Genomic DNA, 24,199 nt, shown 5'->3' with positions numbered 1-24,199 from the left:
TTACAGCCTTCTGGACTCAATGTTTTGTTCAACAATTTTAATCTCTGCCCCCATTTTGTTCCTTTTTTTGCTGGCTCAGTTTTTTTCTCTTGTTTGTATGTCAATCCCTTTACTTTCAGACTGCTGCTATCCTGCCATCTAAACATATCTTTTGTTTCTTTACTTGTCCCATTACCACTCCCTTTGGCTTTGTGCCATAAAACCTATTCTCATTTACTCTGTCCTGCCCTCCACCCTATTATGGACCTTCCCTTTGTTCTTCCAACCCTCCCCCCCTTTCATTTGTTCAAAGCCTTTTACATTTCTAACTTTTCTCAGTTCTGATGAAAGGTCACAGACCTGAAACATTAACTCTTTTTCTCTAGCCACGGATGCTGCCAGGCCTGCTGAGTGTTTCCAGCATTTCCTGCTTTTATTTTTTGCTTATCTAATCATCCCTAATCCTTCCTTAGTTAGCCTCTTGCTTTTTATGTATTTATAAAACATCCTTGGGTTTTCCTGTGTTTTAATTGACACTATGTTTTCATGCCCTGTCTTTGCTTTCTTAATTTCCTTTTTAATTTCACCCCTGTTTTATATTCCTCTAGGCTTTCTATAGTATTGAGCTCTTGGCATCTGGCATAAGCTTTCTTTTTTTGTCTTATCCTACAGTGTATGCTCTTTGACATTCAGGGGGTCTAGATTTGCAAGACTCACCTTTTTTCTTTGTGGGAACATATTTGTTCTGAACTCTCCCTGTTGCCTCCATGAATGCCTCCTACTGCTCTGACACTGATTTACCTTCAAGTAGTTGTTTCCAATCCACTTACGCCAATCACATCTCAGCTTAGTAAATTTGGTTTTTCCCCAATTTCAAAGGTTTACTTTTGGATTATCTGTATCCTTTTCCGTAATTACTCTAAATTTAACTGCATTATGATCATTTCCACCAAAATGCTCTCCCACTGATACCCCTTCCACCTGCCGAGATTCATTCTCTAGAACTAAGTCCTGAGCTGTCCCTTCTCTTGTTGGACTTGCTACATACTGTCTTTAAAAAGTTCTGCTGGGTACATTTTAAGAATTCTGTGGCCTCTGCACCTTTTGTACAGGATTTATCCCAGCTAATATCTGTGTAGTTGAAATCCCCTGCTATTACTGACTTTTTGTTTCTGCACTTTTCAGCAATTTGGTGATATGTTCGCTCTTGTATTTCCCTCTGACTGTTTGTGGGTCTTATAGTACACTCCCAGCACTGTGATTGCCCTTTCTTTGTTCCTCAGTTCAACACATATGGCTTTATTTATGATTCTTCTGGCATATCATCCCTCCTCATAGCTGTGATTCTTTCGTAAACCAATATTGCGACCCCTCACCTCCTTTTTGAAATGATGTGACATTTTGAAACTACCTCCTGTTATCTGATGCTGAAGATTCAACTATGAAAAATGGAAGCACTAATTAGAACACACAAGGTTGAAACACAAGGTCCTTTTCCTAGGCAGTGAATCCTTCTCAAGTGTGTTAAATGTATACATCTGTGATATAAATTCTTTATTTTATTACTTTTAGGCATGGTGTACATCATTGTCAAAATCATGCAGCTCTGGAATGTGGAATGCTGTTCTCGTGTCAGTTTTGTCGGAAGGAAAAACAAGTACGTGTCAAGTGTTTGCTAACATCGCCTTTATATTTAGTTGAGTGTAAGTTACAAAACATTCACTATGGCTGACATCCAATCCCACAGTTTGATAATTGTTAGGTGATGTATTGAAATAATATTCATTGAGTAGTGAACTGTTATGCTAAATTTAGATAGTAATTAGTGTTGAGTTACAAGGTGGTGTGTTATCCAAATCCACCTAACCAGCCACCCCAGCAACTTCCTCATCTGAATTCTCTGCAGCAAACTCATTTGTCACCTTGCTTTCTGGTGAACTGACACATCAACTATCCTTTCCACCCCTGGCCTGGCTGCAGCCCACCCATGTGCTGATATCAAGTCTATATTAAGCTTTAAGGTATGTGTAGTGCCAGTATCTGAGCTGGTGGCTGTGAGTGTCTGATCAAGTGACTGTGCTTCTTCATCAGTGCTGTGTTGTTGCTATCTCTCCTCCTTCTGAGGTTGCTGTGGCTGGGCAGGCAGCAGTTCTTGCATCTCTGAAAGCCGAAAATCAGAAGATGAAGGTTGAAATGAGGGAAAGGGTGGGGTTGGGAAAGCAAGTGGCCCATGGTGCAGTGGTTAGCACCGCAGCCTCACAGCTCCAGCGACCTGGGTTCAATTCTGGGTACTGCCTGTGTGGAGTTTGCAAGTTCACCCTGTGTCTGCGTGGGTTTCCTCCGGGTGCTCCGGTTTCCTCCCACATGCCAAAGACTTGCAGGTTGATAGATTAATTGGCCATTATAAAGTATAGGTAGGTGGTAGGGAAATATAGGGACAGGTAGGAATATGGGATTAGTGTAGGATTAGTATAAATGGGTGGTTGATGGTCGGCACAGACTCGGTGGGCCGAAGGGCCTGTTTCAGTGCTGTATCTCTAAACTAAAATGGTCACACCATCTGCAGCTTGCTCATTCTGACATATTGCAGGATGAGGGTGAGATGAGAGTTGCGAAGGGGCGTAAGGCAGGAACATTTCATCATCCTGAATGTTCTCAGTGACACTGCATACCTTGGGCTTTGTCACAGCTGGCCCCATGATGTGGAGCATCATCTCCTGCATAGGGCTCAGGAGATGCAGGTGTCCTTGTCCCCCACTGGTTTTGCTCTTCTCCCTTCTATTGTGTGCCACCCAGTCCTGCAAGAGAGAGAGAGAGTGAAGATGCCAGTGATTGTGTAGCATTGTGTTTGGATGATGTGCCTGCCAGAGCAGAATAGCTGGAGGTTTATGGAGACATTGGAAGGTGTATGAGGGTGAGGTGGAGCATCTGGATGTTAGGGGTAAGTCCTGAGTGCTAGAAACTGATGCTGGGTGAATGATGGAATTGTGGTGCAGTGAGCAGCATGAGGAGTTGGTGGTGCAGTGAATAGGAGATGTCATGTGAAGATGCATTTACTGATCTTCATCACCTGCATGAAGCCATTAGACTTCTTGTGGCACTGCTGCCACGTCCTTGGGTTCAGACACTGGGAATTGACCTCCATGGATCCCTGTTCTCATTCCCTGCTGACAGTAGTTCTGGAGGGCCTCAGTGGAACCATGGAGTCTCACCTCCTTCACCACTAAGACCTCCAGTTTCACATCCGAGAGCCTGGAGCTACCTCTCTGCTTTGGTGTTTCAGTTTCCTTCTGTAGAACTGCAGCAATAGTATTCAGCCGCAGCCAATGCCATTCAGTGCAGCTGCCCTTTAAAAGGAACAGACTGCCTTTAAGAATGGAAGGCTGGCTGCACCACGTACTATCAGCACAACACTGTTCGGACACCTGCTGAGCACAAAGGCAGGAAATCATGGAAATAAGGTGACAGCACCAAATTTGTATGCTGCCCCCTTACAGCAAATAGCAACCCCCACGCCCAATTAACGCCACAGATGAATTTTTAAACCCAGTTGTTATGACACATCTTGTAATGGGACCCTTTCACTTTAAAAGTGGAAAAGGACTGACATTGTCCATCTGTCCCCTTCACAGTAGCATTTAAAAGGCCCTGGTTTGAATACCATCCTCCAGTAATGGTAGTAAACTGTGTAAAAGTAAAAAAAGATTTGTGAGCCATAAAATTGGGAAGATTTGCTTAAAAAAATGATGATGCTAAAATATTGGCATTATTTGCTTAAATAATCTACAGATTCCCCAAATCATTCATAAAATTAATTTTACAGAGTGGAGCTCTGAACTATTGGCTGATGTTGCTGTGTTGTACAGCACATGTTCAGATGTTGTGTCTGCTGACATTCCAACATATATCGAGGTAAGTAGAATCTCTGATCATTTCTTCTCACAAAAAAGTAACTATAAAAATAAATTCAAAGATCAAAGAAGGCGTATGGAGGTTGGGGAGGACGTAAGGAGTTGTGGGAGAATTTTTTGCCGCTTATTAAAATAAGAAATCATTAAAAAATAACATTGGTATTACTCCTATTCGGGGCAGGGCAGGGAGAGCGGGAGTTAGACCTATTCCCAGGAGAAAGTCCACAATCTCCTGTAAAGAATTCAAATGAATTTAGCAAGGCCCAAAGTAGTAACTTCAAACTACATGGGCGGCACAGTGGTTAGCACCGCAGCCTCACAGCTCCAGCGATCTGGGTTCAATTCTGGGTACTGCCTGTGTGGAGTTTGCAAGTTCTCCCTGTGTCTGCGTGGGTTTTTGCCGGGTACTCCGGTTTCCTCCCACCACCAAAAGACTTGCTGGTTGATAGGTAAATTGGCCATTATAAATTGTCCCTAGTATAGGTAAGTGGTAGGAGGATATAGGGACAGGTGGGGATGTGGTAGGAATATGGGATTAGTGTAGGATTAGTATAAATGAGTGGTTGATGGTCGGCACAGACACGGTGGGCCGAAGGGCCTGTTTCAGTGCTGTATCTCTAAATAAAATTTTTTAAAAAAATTATAAAGAGCAAATAGATTTATTGGAATTCTTTGAGAATGTAATGGAATTGATGATTATCTGAATGAAAAGAAGGATCTCGGTGTGCCATTTCTTGAGGGAAAAATTAATGGTAAGAAGTCCAGTTTCAGGTGGGTCACCCCCGGAAGCAAGCGACTTCCAATTTAGCAGCTTCCCACTCGAAACAGGCATTAGAAGCCTCGAATATGAAAATTAGGATCTTAAGGTCAGTTTTCTGACTCCAGTGAAAAGTTGTCCATCAGTTGAGAAAATCATGCTCCACTCAGATCTTCAGTGGCCCCAACTAGCAAACCTTACTGCCCATAAAAATCTCAGGGAATTTTTTTTATTTGTAGTTTCATTTCTATGGATCAAGGAGGAGCGGGAGTGCTTCTCCTTGTTCTACAGGAAATACTGTGGCCAGCTACCAGCATCACCCCCAGCTCCAGAACCTACTAGTTTGGTTAGGTGTCAGGGCTTTCCTAAAGGCCTCGATTGCTTAGCTGCATTGGTTTCCGCATCTCACCATTTTTGATTGGGCCTTGGAGTGTGATTGCACTGCCACAATTTTGTGTCAGAAATGGGCACTACTCAAATTTCTCCCTCTGCACATGTTGTAGGCATCTGATGAAACTCTGCCTAAGACTTTTGTGGTCAAGGTGAAGGAATAGTAAATCACATCATTCACTAAATAACAGGGAACAAAGTAAATCTCCTGCTGGTGTTTGTATTTAGATGAATGTGAACAGAGAAATCCTTCTATAAGGATTAGCCACTGGGCTTGAGCTTTTGGCAATAATTATCAATATTTTTCAAGAAATGTAAAAAATTTGTAGGTGTTCCCAAATTGTGTTGAAAAATAAAATGTTTGTAGGAAAAGGATCATATTAAATGAGATTATTTCAAGAAATATTTGTTCTTGGGCTATGGGCAATGTGAGCACGGCCAAGGATGTATTTGTATGGCAGTTCTTTGCCAGTTATTTTAACATATGTATTAACCTGTTTATTTTAAGGTCTGTTAACATTGCCATGTAAATAGCAGACGAAGGAGTGTTTTACTGCAAAGATCTCTAATTGTAATTTCTGGGCTGTAAACCTTTGCAAATGGGCAAATAAATCACAGATTATGTTGATATTGAGAAATACATATTAATGGAAAATCAACAAATACGTTTGTAAATTTAAGAATATATATCACGAAAATAATGAAGTAAAGGGTAGTTATAGGAACAGGAGGAGGCCATTCAGCCCCTTGATCCAATTCTTCCATTCAATCAGATTAAGCTGATTTGTACCATTTACCCACCTTTGTTCCATACCCCTTGATATCCTGACTGAATAAAATCTTTCGATCTCAGTCCTGAAAATTTCAGTTGACAAAGCATATATCCACAGCCTACTGGGGAAGAGAGTTCCAGGTTTCCACTGTCCATTTTTCTGAAAAAATGATCCCTGATTTCATTCCTAAATGGCCTGGCTTCAATTTCTTGTTCTGGATTCCCCCACCAGAGGAAATAGTTTCTCTTACATCTGTTCTATATAATCCCTTAATAATTTTTAATACCTCAATTAGATCACCTGTCAACCTTCGAGCCTCAAGGGCACACAAGCCCTATTTATGCAATCTGTCTTCATAATTTAATCCTTTAAATCCTGCTGTCATTCTGGCACAGTGGCGCAGTGGTTAGCACCGCAGCCTCACAGCTCCAGCGACCCGCGTTCAATTCCGGGTACTGCCTGTGTGGAGTTTGCAAGTTCTCCCTGTGTCTGCGTGGGTTTCCTCCGGGTGCTCCGGTTTCCTCCCACATGCCAAAAACTTGCAGGTTGATAGGTAAATTGGCCATTATAAATTACCCCTAGTATAGGTAGGTGGTAGGGAAATATAGGGACTGGTGGGGATGTGGTAGGAATATGGAATTAGTATAGGATTAGTATAAATGGGTGGTTGATGGTCGGCACAGACTCGGTGGGCCGAAGGGCCTGTTTCAGTGCTGTATCTCTAAAAAAAAATCTATCCTGTGCCCACTCCAAAGCTAACAAAATCTTTGACATTTGGAGCCGTGCATTGTACATGGCTAGCGAGATTTAAATGGGGTTCAGGAGTTAAGATATCTCTGGCCTCATTTCTGGAGCTGTGGGTGAGTTACCAACTGGCTTTGAGACACATCCACTCAAAAGCCAACCAGAGTTAAAATCTGAGCCAATTAGTTGGCTATTCACAAAGTTTGAAACTATGATCTACAAGGAGTAAGACAACTCAAAAAAGAACACCTTCTCCAAATTTCTTCAGTCACACAACCCCTGGGACTTATGGTATTTTTAATGGCAGTTTAATAACAGAAAACTGCAAGACATTAGACATATTTAATTCTGCTGTGAATTTTTTTAATGTGTTATTTATCCCTGACCTGCTCCAGATTACAGGAAGGAAATAGATCAGCCTTTTTCTTTGAGGTCAGCTAAATTTCATGGCATTTAGTCGTCCCTGGTGACACCGGCAATGATGATATTTGAAACTATTCCGGCTTTTTATTGCAGTATTGTTGCTAAGATATTGAGGTTCCAGAATTATGCTGGAAGTATTAAATGCAATGCAAGTGTAAGTTGCATTCCGTGTTCCCTTTCATGTTTTCAAGATTGTCTACTGGGTTTCTAACACTTTCATAAAGTGGATAACTTTCCCTTTCACTGTTTGAGTGGAAAACTGACTGGACGGATAGCCTGCACTTTATAAAAAACATTTAATTTCCACTTCCAATGTGCTGGTGATCTGTCCTGCCGGTTTACCACCTAAAGCACAAAGAGGAAAATTACACCCAGAGAGCTCACCTTTTGACAAGATCGTATGTTTTTATTTCTGTGATTTTATTTTTTCACAACAAGCCTTATATTTTTATTTTAGACAATTGCCGAAGCAATTCAAACACAGGGCAGCTCTGCCGAATTTCTGAGGCTGGATGCTGAGGTAAAGAACAATTCTGGGTACCTGGTAACATGTGGCTTGGGGATACAATAATGAGTGAATCTTGGTGGCTTCAGTTTGAAGTCAATCACATGGGCTGGTTGACAGTTCTAAATGTTACTAGAGCTTGGTATGCTAGTTGCTGCTCTGACAGAGAAGTCATGATGTTCATAGAAAGGAAAATTGGCAAGGTTTGTAACTGATGGAGTAGATAACAGGCAGGGTGTGTAATGGGCAGTGTGTATAATGGCTGGAAGGTATAATGAGAGGGGTGTATAATGGTCGGGTGTGTAACGGTTGGGTGTATAAAAGTCGGGGAATATAACGGGCGGGGTGTACAATGGTTGGGGAATATAACCGTCAGGGTGTATAACGGTCAGGGGGTATAACGGTCGGGGTGTATAACGGTCGGGGTGTATAACGGTCGGGGTGTATAACGGTCGGGGTGTATGACGGACGGGGTGTATAACGGACGGGGTGTATAACGGTCAGGGCGTATACCAGTCAGGGCGTATACTGGTCAGGGCGTATAACGGTCAGGGCGTATAACGGTCAGGGTGTATAACGGACGGGGTGTATAATGATCAGGGTGTGTAACAGTCGGAGTGACTAATGATCGGAGAGTGTAACAGTTGGCGTGTATAATGATCGGGGTGTGTAACAGTGGGGGTGTATAATGATAGGGGTGTGTAAGAGTGGGGGTGTATAATGATAGGGGTGTGTAAGAGTGGGGGTGTATAATGATCGGGGTGTGTAAGAGTGGGGGTGTATAATGATCGGAGAGTGTAACAGTTGGCGTGTATAATGATCGGAGTGTGTAACAGTGGGGGTGTATAATGATAGGGGTGTGTAAGAGTGGGGGTGTATAATGATCGGGGTGTGTAACATTGGGAGTGTATAATGATCGGGGTGTGTAACATTGGGAGTGTATAATGATCGGGGTGTGTAACATTGGGAGTGTATAATGATCGGAGTGTGTAACAGTGGGGGTGTATAATGATCGGAGTGTGTAACAGTGGGGGTGTATAATGATAGGGGTGTGTAAGAGTGGGGGTGTATAATGATCGAAGTGTGTAACAGTGGGGGTGTATAATGATAGGGGTGTGTAAGAGTGGGGGTGTATAATGATCGGGGTGTGTAACATTGGGAGTGTATAATGATCGGGGTGTGTAACATTGGGAGTGTATAATGATCGGGGTGTGTAACATTGGGAGTGTATAATGATCGGAGTGTGTAACAGTGGGGGTGTATAATGATCGGGGTGTGTAACAGTGGGAGTGTATAATGATCGTAGTGTGTAACAGTGGGGGTGTATAATGATCGGGGTTTGTAACAGTGGGGGTGTATAATGATCAGAGTGTGTAACAGTTGGGGTGTATAATGATCGGGGTGTGTAACAGTTGGGGTATATAATGATCGGGGTTTGTAACAGTGGGGGTGTATAATGATCAGAGTGTGTAACAGTTGGGGTGTATAATGATCGGGGTGTGTAACAGTTGGGGTATATAATGATCGGGGTTTGTAACAGTGGGGGTGTATAATGATCAGAGTGTGTAACAGTTGGGGTGTATAATGATCGGGGTGTGTAACAGTTGGGGTGTATCATGATCGGAGTGTGTAACAGTTGGGGTGTATCATGATCGGAGTGTGTAACAGTTGGGGTGTATAATGATCGGGGTGTGTAACAGTTGGGGTGTATCATGATCGGAGTGTGTAACAGTTGGGGTGTATAATGATCGGGGTGTGTAACAGTTGGGGTGTATAATGATCGGGGTGTGTAACAGTTGGGGTGTATCATGATCGGAGTGTGTAACAGTTGGGGTGTATAATGATCGGGGTGTGTAACAGTTGGGGTGTATAATGATTGGGGTGTGTAACAGTTGGGGTGTATAATGATTGGGGTGTGTAACAGTTGGGGTGTATCATGATCGGAGTGTGTAACAGTTGGGGTGTATAATGATCGGGGTGTGTAACAGTTGGGGTGTATAATGATCGGAGTGTGTAACAGTCAGAGTGACTAATGATCGGAGTCTGTAATGGGACCACATGGGCCATTGGGCATCAGGTGAGTAACTGTTTTTTTTCCTAGATCATTATGGAATCAGGAGGAACACGATTTCTCCTCCGAACCTGACAAAAATCCTGCTAGCAGCTGCTCGGCAATCTGCTTCCAAACTTCCCCGAACCACCTCCACTCCCTTCTGCCCAACCACCCCCATCCCCCCCCCCATCCTGTAATTTACTGTCTTCCTTAAACCATTGCTTCTGGTTTGGCTCCAGAGAGGAGGTACCAGATTCACCCCCTCCCCACAGTTGCAAACAAGTTAGGATTGGTCCTTTACATGACTCAATCCTCATGCCAAGAATAAGACAAAAGGGCTTGCAGGCTCACGCGCTAGTCCAGCAACCTGTCCTCCAACAGATTCTGTAGATTGCAGAGATGCTGTCCCTGGGGAGTGGCAGTGGCTCAATGGAGCACGAACCTGCAAGATAGCATTCATTTTCCCACCATTGTCACTCCGCCAATGCACTTGCTGTTGCCTGTCAGCCAGCCAGCCCAGAATTCTGCCACTCATGCTGCAATGGTGTAGTCAGTAGCTGGGCCTTCCAGTGCCAGAGCTGCTCGAGAGCATCCTGCAAGGGCCACACCAATGGACAGTAACATCACCACCTGCCAAGCACCTGATCTATGCACAGAAAGAAAGAGGGAAAGAAAGCTTTGCATTATATAGCACCTTTCATGACCACAGGACATCCGAAAGTGCTTTACAACCAATGAAGTACTTTTGAAGTGTAGTCACTGCTGTAATGTAGGAAACTCAGCAACCAAATTGTGTACAGCAAGCTCCCACAGTGTGATAATGACTGATTTTTTTTGTGATGGTTGAGTGATAAATATTGGGCAGAACACCAGGGATATCTCGCCTGCTGTTATTCAAAATAGTGTCATGGGATCTTTTATGCCCACCTAAGAGGGCAGACGGGGCCTCAGTTTGACGTCTCATCTGAAAGATGGCACTGCTGATGGCACAGCACTCCCTCAGCACTGCACTGGAGTGAAAATTGCTCCCCTCCCCACCCCAGATGTTTTGTGTCTGATTGTCCCTTTTAAAAAAGAACATATGCAGGTGGACAAAATGTCTTTTCCTGCTTAAAAATCTCCATTTCCGTCTCTGGCCATAGGTTTCCCTCCATGACGAGAATTGGCACACAGCGTCTGGTCCCCAGGCGTTGAGCTCCAGCGTGAGACTGAATGTCGATCTAAGCTCCTTCTCATGGGAAGAGGAAGGAGGTGGGGAGAGGAAGGAAAAGTCTTAACAATTCACTCAGCACATCTTTTGTCAGATGCTCACACCTGTTATTGATAGTGGTCTGGTCAAGCACACAAAGGGGACCCTGACCACTATGTACATACCACTTAAAGGAAATGTGTGGAAATGAAAAATTCTTAGGTCAATGCGAACAGGGATTATAAAATAAAAAGCAAAAACGCAAGAAGAAGGAGTTGTTTAAAGCTTCATCTTTCAAGATACAGCTGTCTTGCAGAGAGGTCCTGTAACAGTTGTATACAGTTAGTCCTTAATATATTCAATAAACTTGTTGATTAGTGAGTGCACGTCAAAGCAATCAAACTCTACTCTGTTTTCTGTCAAACCAGACCTGCAAAGATCATTCCTCATTTATATTATCATAAAGAATTCGCAGATCATTCTAGATTGTACTTTTTAAAAAACAAAACTTGGTATTTTAGTGTAAGGGTGAGACTGCAGCCCTGAAAATATTAAATTGTTCAATTGCCATGCAGTTATGAGAATTCTGTCTGCTCTTCTACAAAGCACCCTTTATCCAAAATCTAACTTCCTCAGATTCTTTCAAAGTGCTACAGCACTGCAATTGGGAAGCGATTGACAGCATTTGGGGTGCACATTGTCAGGAAAGTTATTTTAGTGCACTGTTGCTATGTAATTATGCATTCAAAATATTTATGTTGAAAAACATTTGGGGTCAAATTATTGCAACCTCTTTTTAACTAGGCTGCAGTATCTTGGCTGTTGTCTCAGGAGAGTGGAGAAGCTGGTCAGAAATTTCAAAACTTCCTACAGAAACATGGTTTCCGCTGCCTCCGAGAGGTAAGTACACGGTTACCAACCAGACAGTGTAACTGATTTGAGTATTGGACTTAACAGCGTTTGCAAAAGCAGCACTTTACAAGAAAAGCAAGAATGTTAATGTTTTATTTTCAGAAAATGCTGGAAATATTCAGCAGATCTGGCAGTATCTTTGGAGAGAGAAGCAGAGTTAACTGGCAGGAATTTTAGCCACCGATGGGGCAAGTATGGAGGCGGGCAGGTGCAAATACTCACGCTTCTGGCTGGTGTCCTGGTTGGCTGGCACCATCTCACCTCCAGGCCATTTTCTCAGGGGCAGGATGGGTGCAGGGGTTGTGTTTGATCCCTTAAGGCCTATTGCCAGAGACCAACTGGAATTTTCCAGTCAGCCTCCAGGCCCCCTGTGGTATCAGGGACTAGGCCAGCTGCTTGGAGGCTTTGAAGACCAGGGCTGCAGGCAGGCTTTGAGGTCTTCTCGCCTACCTGGGTTCAGCTGCAGCCACAAGCTGCCCTGTGGATGGGTTTCTCCTCCACACTGGTGGCCCAGCTGCTGAGTTTATTTTTTATTTAAAACTTTCAAAAGTTGGGGAGCGAGCACCTCCATCTTGAAGCACCCTCTCTTTCTCTTACCTGAAAAGGTAGTCTGTTGCTGCTTCCAAGCTGGCAGGCCCCCTTCAGTTTTGAGAACCCGCCCGCCGTCCTTAATTGGATTGCAAGCATGCCCTCTGGCCACTAATTGACCAATTCGGGGAAAATCACTGCCGGGTGACGGTTCCACACACAGTTCAGGGTTGTGACCCCCATTTGACCCCCACTCAAAACCCAAAATCCTGCCCAATGTTTCAGGTCTGTGACCTTTCATCAGAACCAGAATCAGAAGTCCTGATGAAAGGTCACTGACCTGAAACGTTAACTCTGTTTTTCTTTCCACAGATGCTGCCAGACCTGCTGAGTGTTTCCAGCACTTTTGTTTATGTTTCAGGTTTCTAGCATCTGCAGTATTTTGCTTTTGTAACGCTTTATCTTATTTTCTTGTATCCAACTTTGTATTTTGTGTAATGTAAAAAAGCATAAGAGTTATTTAGAACAAAATTGAGACTGTCCCAAATGTATATTTCTCTGGGTGACAGGAAACTTGTGTAGAGCATAAACAAGGTGGGACAAAAAGTCACTTTCTGTGCTGTTCATTCTATGTCATTCTTAAAGGTCTTGGTGAGTTCTCTGGATTAAAGGTTGCAATTCGCACAGCAAATGCCCACCTGAATTATTGGTCAAGATTGGAAATTGGCAAAGTCTGATTCCAGAACTTCTGATATATGTGAAATGTATTTGTACTTCTTGTAGTTCTACTTGTTATATTAGCACACTGTTAACATCACACAATTTTGTTTAACGTTGCAAAAACTCCCAAAAAGTGAAATTTGACCCTAAATTTGTAACCAGCCAAAAACGGGGATGAAATGGTCCGCCTGTTTACATGGACTTGAGGACTGCACTAAATTAGTGCATTAATTAGTAAATTACTAATTACAACTTAATAACTAGTAAATTAGTCCTGCTTAGCGTGGAATAATTGAACTGCCAATGCTATTCATGATCTCATTTCGAGTGGACGTTCCCCAGGGGTCAGTGTTAGGACCCCTGATTTCCTTGATTTATATTAATGGCCTGGACTTGTGTGTAAGGGGCAAAATTTCAAAATTTGCAGATGACACAAAAATGGAAGATAGTCTTAAACTTCATAAGGACATAGACTGGCTGGTGGAATGGGTGGACAAGTGTCATAGGAAATTTCATGCAGAGAAGTGTGAAATGATTCATTTTGGTAGGAAGATCTAGGAAAGGCAGTATAAAATAAAGGATACAATTCTAAAGGGGGTGCAGGAGCAGAGGGATCTGGGGATATGTGTGTACAAATCATTGGAGGTGGCAGGGCAGGTTGAGAAAGCTGCTAATAAAGCATACGGGATCCTGAGCTTTATAAATAGGGGCAGAGAGTACAAAAACAAGGAAGTTACGGTAAACCTATACAAAACACTAGTTTGACCTCAACTGGAGTATTGTGTCCAGTTCTGGGCAGCGTACTTTAGGAACGATGTTAAGGCATTAGAGAGGGTGCAGAAAAGATTCATCAGAATGGTTCCAGGGATGAGGAACTTAAGTTACAAGGTCAGATTGGAGATGAGGCTGTTCTCCTTAGAGAAGAGAAGGTAGAGAGTTTGATAGAGTTGTTCAAAAACATGAGGAGTTTGGACAAAATAGATAGTGAGAAACTGTTCCCATTGGTGGAAGTGTCGAGAAACAGAGGGCATCAATTTAAGGTGATTGGCAAAAGAAGCAACAGCGACATGAGGAAAAACCTTTTTATGCAGCGAGTGGTTAGGATCTGGAGTGCACTGCCTGAGAGTGTGGTGGAGGTAGATTCAATTGAGGTTTTCAAAAGAGAACTGGATAATTATTAGAAGGGAAAATATTTGCAGGGCTTCGGGGAAGAGGGACTAGGTGAGTTGAACTTGCAGAGAGTTGGCACAGACACAATGGGCTGATTGGCCTCCTTCTGTGCTGTAACCATGCTATGATTCATTTGCAGCTCACCTAACAGTGGGGAGGTGGGGGCTGGGGGAGATGCAGCATGGTAGGTTTCACCTGCTGCCAAGGCTGCTTAGAAAACTCTCACAACTCACTAAAGGTAAGTCTAACTGAATAATTGCAGCTAATATGAGGTGTGTGAAAACCTCTACAATTTTAAATGAATACGAATGCCATTACATTTTCAAAAATGGATCAGAAACATATGACCACGTGTGGAAATCTGAGCTGTTTTAATTGAGGTTAGAGCTGCAATTTAACTGATCCAAGTTTAAGTGAGGAATCACAGATGACAGATTAGATTCAGTGATGAATTTTAACAGGTTACAGGAGAACCACTATCTTATCTGGTGTGGCTTGATTCAACTATGGGTATCCATTGATAAAACAATTATTAGACAGAATTCTATAGCACTGAAACAGGGTCATTTGGCCCAACAGGACTATACTAGTGTTTATACCCCACACGAGCCCCCTCCCATCTGAATAAAATCTCATACTATCTTCGTATCCTTCTATTCCTTTCCCCCTGATGTACTTATCTAGTTTCCCCATAAATGCATCTGTGCTCATCACCTCAATCACTCCATGTGGTAGCAAGTTCCATGTTCTAAGCTCTCTCTGTTGATTGTGTTTTAACAGATCATGACATCTATCCTAAAATATGCTGATCAATAAATATGCGTCTCACTTTCTTTGACAGGCTGAATTGCATGAAAAGTCATGGACAAGTGATCCAATAAAGTTGCTCCCAGCAATCCAGAGAGCTTTGCAGAGCAGCAAAACTGTTGTTGAAAAAGTAGCATTATCTCCAGAGGAAGCTGTCGATTCCATAAAGTCACCAGTTACATGGCTTAGAAAGTAGGTGAAATTGTTACAGAGATCTTACTACAACCTGACATGTCTGGGACATAATGATAGATCATTGTTTCCAAAGTAATGCACCTTAAAGCTAAGCTTTTGGTCACCTGTCCCATTATTTCCTTATGTAGCTTAATGTCAAATTTTAGAAACATAGAATCATAGAAATTTACAGCACAGAAGGAGGCCATTTGGCACCTTGTGCCTATGCTAGCCGAAAATGCACTATCCTGCCTAATCTCACTGCCCAATTCTTGGCCCATAGCCTTGTAAGTTACGGCACTTCAGGTGCATATCCAAGTATTTTTTTAAATGTTATGAGGGTTTCTGCCTCTGGCATCCTTTCAGGCAGTGAGACCCCCACCACCTCCTGGGTGAAACAATTTATCTGCAACTTCCCTCTATTCCTTCTACCAATTTCTTGCAATCTATGCCCCTGGTTATTGATCTCTCTGCCATAGGAAATAGGTTCTTCCTATCCACTCTATCTAAGCTCCTCATAATTTTTTACACCTCAACTAAATCTCCCCTCAGCCTCCTCTGTTCCAAAGAGAAAACCCTAGCCTATCCAATCCTTCCTCATGGCTAAAATGTTCCAATCCTGGCAACATCCTTGTAAATCTTTCAGGTCAATGACCCTTCAGTTCTGATGAAGGGTCATTGAACTGAAACATTAACTCTGTTTTTCCCACCACAGATGCTGCCAGACCTGCGGAGTAATTCCAGCATTTTCTGCTTTTATTCCAGGTTTCCAGCATCCGTAGTATTTTGCTTTTGTCCTTGTAAATCTCCTCTGTACCCTCTCTAGCATGAACATTCTGAATAGTAATAGAATTAAGATTGTTTAAAATGGGGTGTTTAATTGCACCGAATAAACAACATTTTATTATTCTAATGTTATGTGATAACACTTCTGTGAAGCCCCTTGGGGATTTTTACTACATTAAAGGCGCTATGTAAATGCAAGTTGTTGTTGTTGCAGGTTTATCCTGCGTTTGATCTTACCAGAGGCAAGAAAAGCTATTGCTGACAGAGAATTATTAAAAGCTGAGGCAATCAGGATGAATGATGTTTTTAAGGTAGCCTATTGGAAACTGGCGAAGCTTATGGTACAGGAGGTGAGTATTCATATTCATTTATGTATTTGTACAACAGAATTGAGCACTGTGTAAAGCAAGAATGATTTTCATTTCATATCAGTGTTGATTATGAGCATTAGATAAGCAAAGAGTACCACACTTGCGTGCATCAAACCATGGTCTGATCAATAAATAGCATTGAGCTACTTAATCACATGATACTACTCCATTCAATGAACATATTTGTTTAATGTGTTAGAGTTCATCCAGATTGGTGTGGAGGCATAGCGAATTACTGCTACAAAACATTCTCTCGCTGAATGATAGCAATGGGTTCATTCCAATGACACATTACTCATCTCAGCCATACCACTGGGGTTGGTATATATGAAAGCCAGACAATAATTCATCATAGGAGTAGAAAACAGAGAGTGAATTAACATGTTTTGCACATCTAGTAACTGATTTGAAGAGTTGACATTTGTCATCTTTGGATATTGGTGCATATTATGGAAAGGCACAAAAGAAGGGAATAAAACAAAGTCTAGCAGAAAATGAGATGGAATATGTATTTACGTTGACTTGAATTACAAGTAAAACACTTTGAGTAGATTTTCATTTCGGGAGTGAGGCGAGGGGACAGCTCGGGCCTTTTGTGGGGGCTGGGCCTCAGTTGATTACTGACAACAGTAGCTGTGGAAAGGGCGGGAGCTCAGGTAGCTCCCCTATAGAGCCCAGCTGGAAGTTGTATCTGAAGGGGTGGTGGGGAGGCAGGCGTGTGGATGGGCCAACAGCAGCCCAGAAGATTTTTGAGGGGCCAGAAAAAAATATTCATGCTGCTCTGGGCTCTGCAAAAATCATTGAAATAAATTACCCTTTTTTTGCCGCAGGCACCCCTTTACAAACTGCTGGTTCAGCCACTAATTGCCTGATACAATGGACAAACAGTGAACAGCAGTTGATCTGCCCATTGAGACTCCAAGATTGCATTGGGGTCCCAAATACATCATAGGACCTTGATTAACATATTACTGAAACAGACAGGTGCCATGGCCACAATGCAAAGGCCCACTACCTCTCCATGCCTGCCAGGCAGAGGCTGTTTGAATCAGTCCCCTTATCCGCCTTGGTTGCTTTCAACAGAAATATAAGTGTGAACAATTAAGTAATACGCGCAAGCAGGGCAGTAAAGCACAGTTCAACATACTATTAGTGATTGCCCTTCAGTAGTAACTCTTGTCTGCACTTCAAAAGTACTTCATTGGTTGTGATACCCTATGGGACATCTGTGATTTGCATAGGATCCCGATGCAATTTTGGGGTATCAATGGGTGAGTTGTCTGCCACACACACTCTGCCCATTAGTACCAGGCACTGAGTGGCCTAACCAAAGTCTTTGAAAGGAACCACTGCAGGCTGCTCAGAAAACAATCCAGGGAATTATTTTTAAAGATTTTTGTGGGGCCGGGAGGAGCTGCTCAATAAATGCAGTCTCTTTCTTTTCCTTTTATAATGGAGGTGTTTTTATTTATCCTTAAACAAAAGGGGCACAGAAAGTCCTGGTATACTCATTCACACTCCTCCTGAATTTAAAATGCCAGTAATAGCACAATGGAGAAGATAATAAAAAGTCATCTTGTTGGGAGCAGGATCACTAACTGTGATGGGTATGATGGAGTGAGAGTCACTCATTTTGACAAATGCAAGGCACAAATCCCTAATCGGCATCACCACCAGCACCAGTGATGTACAGTTCAGCTGAGAATGGACAAAATGAATGAGAGCGTGACTAATGGACCAGTTTAACACTGAATGAACAAAGGTTTCTTGACTGTGCAGCCAGGAAAGATTGGTCAATAGTATTGACCAATTTATACTCGCTAAAGCAATTATTTCAATTGCGTGTGTAAGACAAGAAACTTGTGAAAGAAAATGAACGAGCAACCAACAATAGTTACTGAATAGTTTTATTCATTACTGGAAAGACAGCCTTCAAAAAATAACTTTAACAGCTTGTTTTAATAAATAAAGTCAGTGAGAACTAATGGGCAAACTAGTTTACCTCACCAAATGATGCTGGCCATCAGAGTTGCTGCTGCGTGCATAAATGCGGCAATATGGTCAATTTTTTCCTTCATGTGGCAACTTCCTTCACCTCACTACTCTTAAATTCAGCAATACGGCTGTGTCTGCTTTCTGCCATCATGAACGATCTGTTTCTGACGGTGGCCTTGGAATGTTTTATTACGTTTAAAGGCACTGTATAAATATAAGCTGTTATAGAGTCATACAGCACCGAAACAGGCCCTTCGGCCCACCGAGTCTATGCCAACCATCAACCACCCTTTTATACTAATCCTACATTAATCACGTATCCCCTCCTTCCCTCAATTCTCCCACCACCTACGTACACGAGGGGCAATTTACAATGGCCAACTTACCTATCAACCTGCAAGTCTTTGGCTGTGGGAGGAAACCGGAGCACCCAGCGGAAACCCACACGGTCACAGGGAGAACTTACAAACTCCGCACAGGCAGTACCCAGAACCGAACCCAGGTCGCTGGAGCTGTGAGACTGCGGTGCTAACCACTGCGCCAACTGTGTTGTAGTTCAGAGACCTTCAGTGTCGCCCTCAGAACATATCTGTAGAGCTTTTGTTGGTTAGCGGGATTGCTCGCACAATCACACTGTTGAGAACAAAAACATTGTTGAACAACCTTGTTTTACCCATCTGAGTGGAAGTGCACTGGCCAACAAAGCTGCACCCATTTCCCATGTGCTTGTCGCGCTTGGTACAGTTAGATGTTTCAATCATGTTGCAGCTCTGCTTGCTTTACTGGGTGGCTTGATTGCTCAAGAGTTGTCTCCACTTTTGAAAGCATATCCAGAAAGATTTCTTTATGAATACTTGCTATAGCGTATTATAATTGTCAACCTGTATGTGCAATATTATAAGAATTAAGGTTTGGTGACAAGTGCATAAATCTGCTGTATTCTGCCAGGGAGCAATTAGGAACAACTGCACTACACATAATGCAAACATATTTTAGTCATGCCTGGAGTGCAAGTTCTTAATTCATAAAAAATTTGCAAGTGAAGACAGAAAGTTTCTTATTGCACGAGAAAGTACAAAGGAATAGGACTAAGTCATTCAGCCACTTGGGGCTGTCCCAGCATTCAGTTAGATCTTAGTTGATCTGTACCTCAACTTAATTTATTCACTTTAGCTCTATATGCCTTGATACACTAACCTAACAAAAATCTATTTCAGTATTGAAAGTTCCAATTGTCCCAGCAGCCATATATTTTTGGGGGTTTAACCATTTCCTCAATATTTCAGGGTTATTTACCTGATGAGGATTTGCTGTTCTTCCTAACTCATTCAGAAATTGGACAAGTTCTTCAACAGAGATCAGCAGCCCTGGTCACCAAGTAAGAAGTATATTGATCAGAACGCGGCCTTAATTGGGAAATTAGCTAAAATGTTGTAACGTATGTATAACTGGATTTGGGGTTTCTGGTGTAGCTCTTTAAACACAGTTCCAGTTTGGAAGAAGAAAGCCTGTAAATACCTTTTTTATAGTCATCTAACATAGACTTTATCATCTCATTCATGCAGAGCCCAGCGTCGGAGGAAGTTACTGGGAAAGCAAATGGGATTACAGTTTAATGAAATGAACGTTGGTAAACCTGTGCCAATTGACCAATATCAGAGTGAGGTAAATGGAAGAAAGTTAACTCTGAGAGGTAAGCATGTTAACATTGATGTAGTGCAACATTATTTAGGGCAGAAGTTGAATTTGAATGATATGCCTGTTGGTTTTGATATCAACATGCAGTTAAATATTAAGATTTAGCACTCTTGGCACAGAGCTTTATGTGGCTGAAGTGCATATTGAGAATTTGGACATCAAGCTCGACCGCATGTTTTTTTCCATCCATTAATTTAGGCAGTGGACAGAAAGTTAAGTAGGCCTTAACTGGGTGGGGTGGTCTTCATACCTGAATTTCTGACATGTGCTCCTGTTTTGCAAATCTTGAGCAATAAATTCTAAAAAGTATGCCATGATCTTTTTATTTGATACTTTGTTTAAACTAAAGCAGCAGTTTTTTTCTCTATGTAGGGCCGATGCACTTTGTTTTGAGCTCAGTTTACACTACTTTCATTATGCTGCAGGCTTCACTGTAATTGCTATCGATTCAATCACATAACTGACACATAACTGCCTACGAAGGTGGTAGAAGTGGAGACGATGAATGATTTCCAAAGGAAATTGGATGGGCACTTGAGGGAAATAAACTCGCAGAGCTATGGGGATGGAGCTGGGGAATGTGGCTGATTGGATTACTCTACAGAGAGCTGGCATGGACTCAATGGGCTGAATGGCCTCCTTCTGTGCATTATGACTCTATGACAATACACACATGACTACATATCACCATTTATTATTATTTAGGGCAATGCCATATTTTCCATTGTGCTGTTGCCCAAGTCATTTCAAAGGTAAGATTTTCCACCCTGTCAGTTAAGTGCAACTAAACCAAGAATGTTACTTGGATTTTAGCCTATGGCCAACTGGTTAAGAAGCCCCCCCCTCCTCCCCCCCGGGACATCCTTTGCAGCTTAAATTTAATAATTTTTCATATGAATATTTGTTCCTGGATCCTCCTCTGAATTACAGCCTGTTTTGGGGTGGATTTAGTCCATAGAATGTGGGTTCTTAAAAGCTACTGCAAAAAACCACAACTAAAAAACTGCACCAGAATTATCTCCCAACCTCCCTGCCCCCTGTTAAAAAAGTGACCAATCCCGTTAAGTCTGCCAGAAGCCTGACCGCCATTCCCCGCCCCCCCCCCCCCCCATAAATAGGATCAAGGGGCGCAGCTAACCAACTTCCATTCCATATAATTACAGCCACTATGAAAATGGTGATATGAGCTGCAGAAATGTATCCCAGAGTTGGAGGTCATTTTGTATCCTGCTATAGAAATGTGATATTATTTTGCCTGCAAATTGATTTCTTTGACACTTTGGAGGTTCATTCAGAGCTTTGGTTGCTAATTTAACTCAGCTTTATTCAAAGTACTGCTTTGCATTAGGGACATAGATTGTATACTGGAAATCCCTCTTATGCTATAAAGGAACAGGATGAAGGTGAAGAGACTCGACTTTAGGCTCTTAGAGTTAAGATCCTCGAAGGCATCTCCTCCCTACATGCATATAACTACTCACTAGGATCTACAGACTAAGAAGGTCTTACATTGACTTTCTGAGCAACAGTGCCTCGGAAGGCTGTGCTTCTCTTCCTCCCTCCCTCAAAGATATCAGAGAAGGGTGTCAACTGTTGGCTGAAGTCCTGCAGCCATTTCTAACAGGAGAACATCATTGTCTGTACTAGCCAAGATCACCCTTTACAAATTTTCAACTACATTCTTCCTGGCAGCATCAGGTGATCCTTGGCACATTAGCTAGACAGCTGCTCACTATTGCATCAAGTGTGCTGCACAATTTATATCCTTCTCAATGGAACTAAAGAGAGAGAGCTATCTAGTTCTATAGACTGTCAGAGTTAAATGGTGCAGGCAGCCATCTCCACTATGCAAATGACACTGTCTCTGGGCTTTGAGATAGGGTCAGGGCCAAGGTAGATTGGCGACCGAAAGTCCCATCCCACCACTCTTCCAGTGATGAGGCGAGTTTCTCTCTGGGGTCTTTCTGGCCCAAGTAACCAATTTCAGTGAAGGATCCTGTATTCCTTTAGGTGTTTCTGTCTAAATTGGGAAGATCAGGAGGTATGAAAGTCTGAAGTGTCATTTATTACAGGTATGACCGTGAGCCAAGGGATTGTGAAGGGAACAGCGCGTGTTGTGAAAACGATTCTGGATGCTGACTGCATCCAGCAGGGGGATATTTTAATTGTGACAAGCACAGACATTGGCTGGAGCCCATACTTCCCCTTGTTAGCAGGACTGGTCACTGAGATTGGAGGATTGCTTTCTCATGGTAAGAAGTGTAAACAAAACCTTTTTTAAAAAATGACAGCCTCAAGTAATAAATATTTATGAAGAAGAGTTGCCATTGTAATGAGAAGAAGTAAGAAAGAATGCTGTTGAAGAAACCGTTCTTTCTTCTAGTGGACTATAGATTATTCTCAGAGATAAGCAGCATTGGAAGCGAGACTATCTAAAAACAAATGTGAAAGCTAAATATTGCAGATGCTGGAAATCTGAAATAAGAACAGAAAGTGCTGGAAATACTCAGCAGGTCAGGCAGTATCTGTGGAGAGAGAAGCAGAGTTAACATTTCAGGTCTGTGATCTTTCATCAGAACTGACCAAGGTTAGAAAAGTATTAGGTTTTAAGCAAGCGAAGGTGGGGGGGTGGGGGCAGGTGGTGGGGAAGAGAACAAAAGGGAAGGTGTGTGAAAGGGCAGAGGGCAGGAGAGATTACATAACAAAGATATCATGGAACAAAGGCAAAGAGAGTGTTAATGCTTGTGGTGAAAGACAACGCATTAGATTAGATTAGAGATACAGCACTGAAACAGGCCCTTCGGCCCACCGAGTCTGTGCCGAACATCAACCACCCATTTATACTAATCCTACACTAATCCCATATTCCTACCAAACATCCCCACCTGCCCCTATATTTCCCTACCACCTACCTATACTAGTGACAATTTATAATGGCCAATTTACCTATCAACCTGAAAGTCTTTTGGCTTGTGGGAGGAAACCGGAGCACCCGGAGAAAACCCACGCAGACACAGGGAGAACTTGCAAACTCCACACAGGCAGTACCCGGAATCGAACCCGGGTCCCTGGAGCTGTGAGGCTGCGGTGCTAACCACTGTGCCGCCCTTTTTTTTAAAATCTCTAATACCCAATTAGTCCAGAGAGAGTGGTAATGGCAGAATAATGAACAGCTCTGTCCAAAAGCACAACGTGAAAAACGGGCACATGGTTCAAAAATAAAATAAAATAAAACAATTGAAATTTTTTTTAAAAGGTCAGTCATGCTCTGAAATTGTTGAACTTAATGTTGAGTCCGCCTGTACATTGGGGAGACCAAACGTAGATTGGGCAATCGCTTTGCAGAACACCTCCACTCAGTTTGAAAGCATGACTCCGAGCTTCCAGTTGCTTGCCATTTCAACGCACCACCCTGTTCTCATGCCCACATTCTGTCCTTGGTCTGCTGCAGTGTTCCAGTGAACATCAATGCCAGCCCGAGGAGCAGCACCTCATCTTTCGATTAGGCACTCTACAGCCTTGCGGACTTAACATTGATTCAACAATTTCAGAGCACGACTGGTCATTTTTTTATTTTTTCAATTATTTTGTTTCATTTTATTTTATTTTTTCACCAAGTGTCTGTTTGTCATGTTGTGCTTTTGGATAGAGCTGCTTATTATTCTGCCATTAACACTCGCTCTGGGCTACTGTTTTGTCTTTCACCACAACCATTAACACTCTCTTTGCCTTTCTTTGCCTTTGTCCCATGACATATTTGTTATTTAAAAACAAGTGTGGCCCTTTAAGGCAGCACTAATAGCTTGTATCAGTTATCACTGTTAAAAAAAATAAAACTGTAATCTCTTGATTCAGCAGAAGTCAGGCATTATCATATTAAATACAGTATGGAGATTACAAATGAGAAATTAATTAGAATAACAATACCACTTCCAGTGCAGCCCATGCCTTCGAACTGTGTTGCTCAAAACTTTTCCAAACTCATGAATACCAAATATTAGTGGCACAGCTGCTGGAACAGCAACGCACTGTGCCATAGACTAATACTCTCTGATTCTCGCTCTGTGCTCCTGATCGCAACTACCATGAGATGATGCCCATCAAAGAGCTTCCTTTTTGGGCAGGAGGGAAAGAAGGAAGGAAACTCAGAGGATCAATCACTTTGTCCTTCTTTACCTTTCCTAGCAGATAGTCTGTTGGAACATAGTGGAGTTTTGGGAGTAGGTACCTACTGCTGTCCCCTAAGTTAGGGCAAGATGTTTTGCACAAGTACACTATCAGTGGTAAAACATAAAAAAACAGATAAAACCAGTA

General features: G+C 42.4%; 1 protein-coding gene across 3 annotated transcripts in view; it reads left to right on the top strand.

Moving 5' to 3' along the window:
- The window catches only part of LOC137378753 (rifampicin phosphotransferase-like), a 200,945-nt gene that overhangs the window by 168,572 nt on the left and 8,174 nt on the right, over positions 1–24,199 (top strand). For all 3 annotated transcript variants that reach the window (XM_068049132.1, XM_068049133.1, XM_068049131.1), the window contains 9 exons: positions 1,552–1,636; positions 3,803–3,891; positions 7,435–7,497; positions 11,529–11,624; positions 14,896–15,053; positions 16,036–16,171; positions 19,474–19,565; positions 19,753–19,880; positions 21,958–22,137. In XM_068049132.1, coding sequence (XP_067905233.1) covers positions 1,552–1,636; positions 3,803–3,891; positions 7,435–7,497; positions 11,529–11,624; positions 14,896–15,053; positions 16,036–16,171; positions 19,474–19,565; positions 19,753–19,880; positions 21,958–22,137 — 1,027 coding nt within the window. The remainder of the gene's footprint in view (positions 1–1,551; positions 1,637–3,802; positions 3,892–7,434; positions 7,498–11,528; positions 11,625–14,895; positions 15,054–16,035; positions 16,172–19,473; positions 19,566–19,752; positions 19,881–21,957; positions 22,138–24,199) is intronic.

The sequence above is a fragment of the Heterodontus francisci genome, chromosome 17 (genome assembly GCF_036365525.1).
Source record: "Heterodontus francisci isolate sHetFra1 chromosome 17, sHetFra1.hap1, whole genome shotgun sequence".
NCBI classification, from domain to species: domain Eukaryota; kingdom Metazoa; phylum Chordata; class Chondrichthyes; order Heterodontiformes; family Heterodontidae; genus Heterodontus; species Heterodontus francisci.
This window is presented reverse-complemented; position numbering and strand designations above follow the sequence as displayed.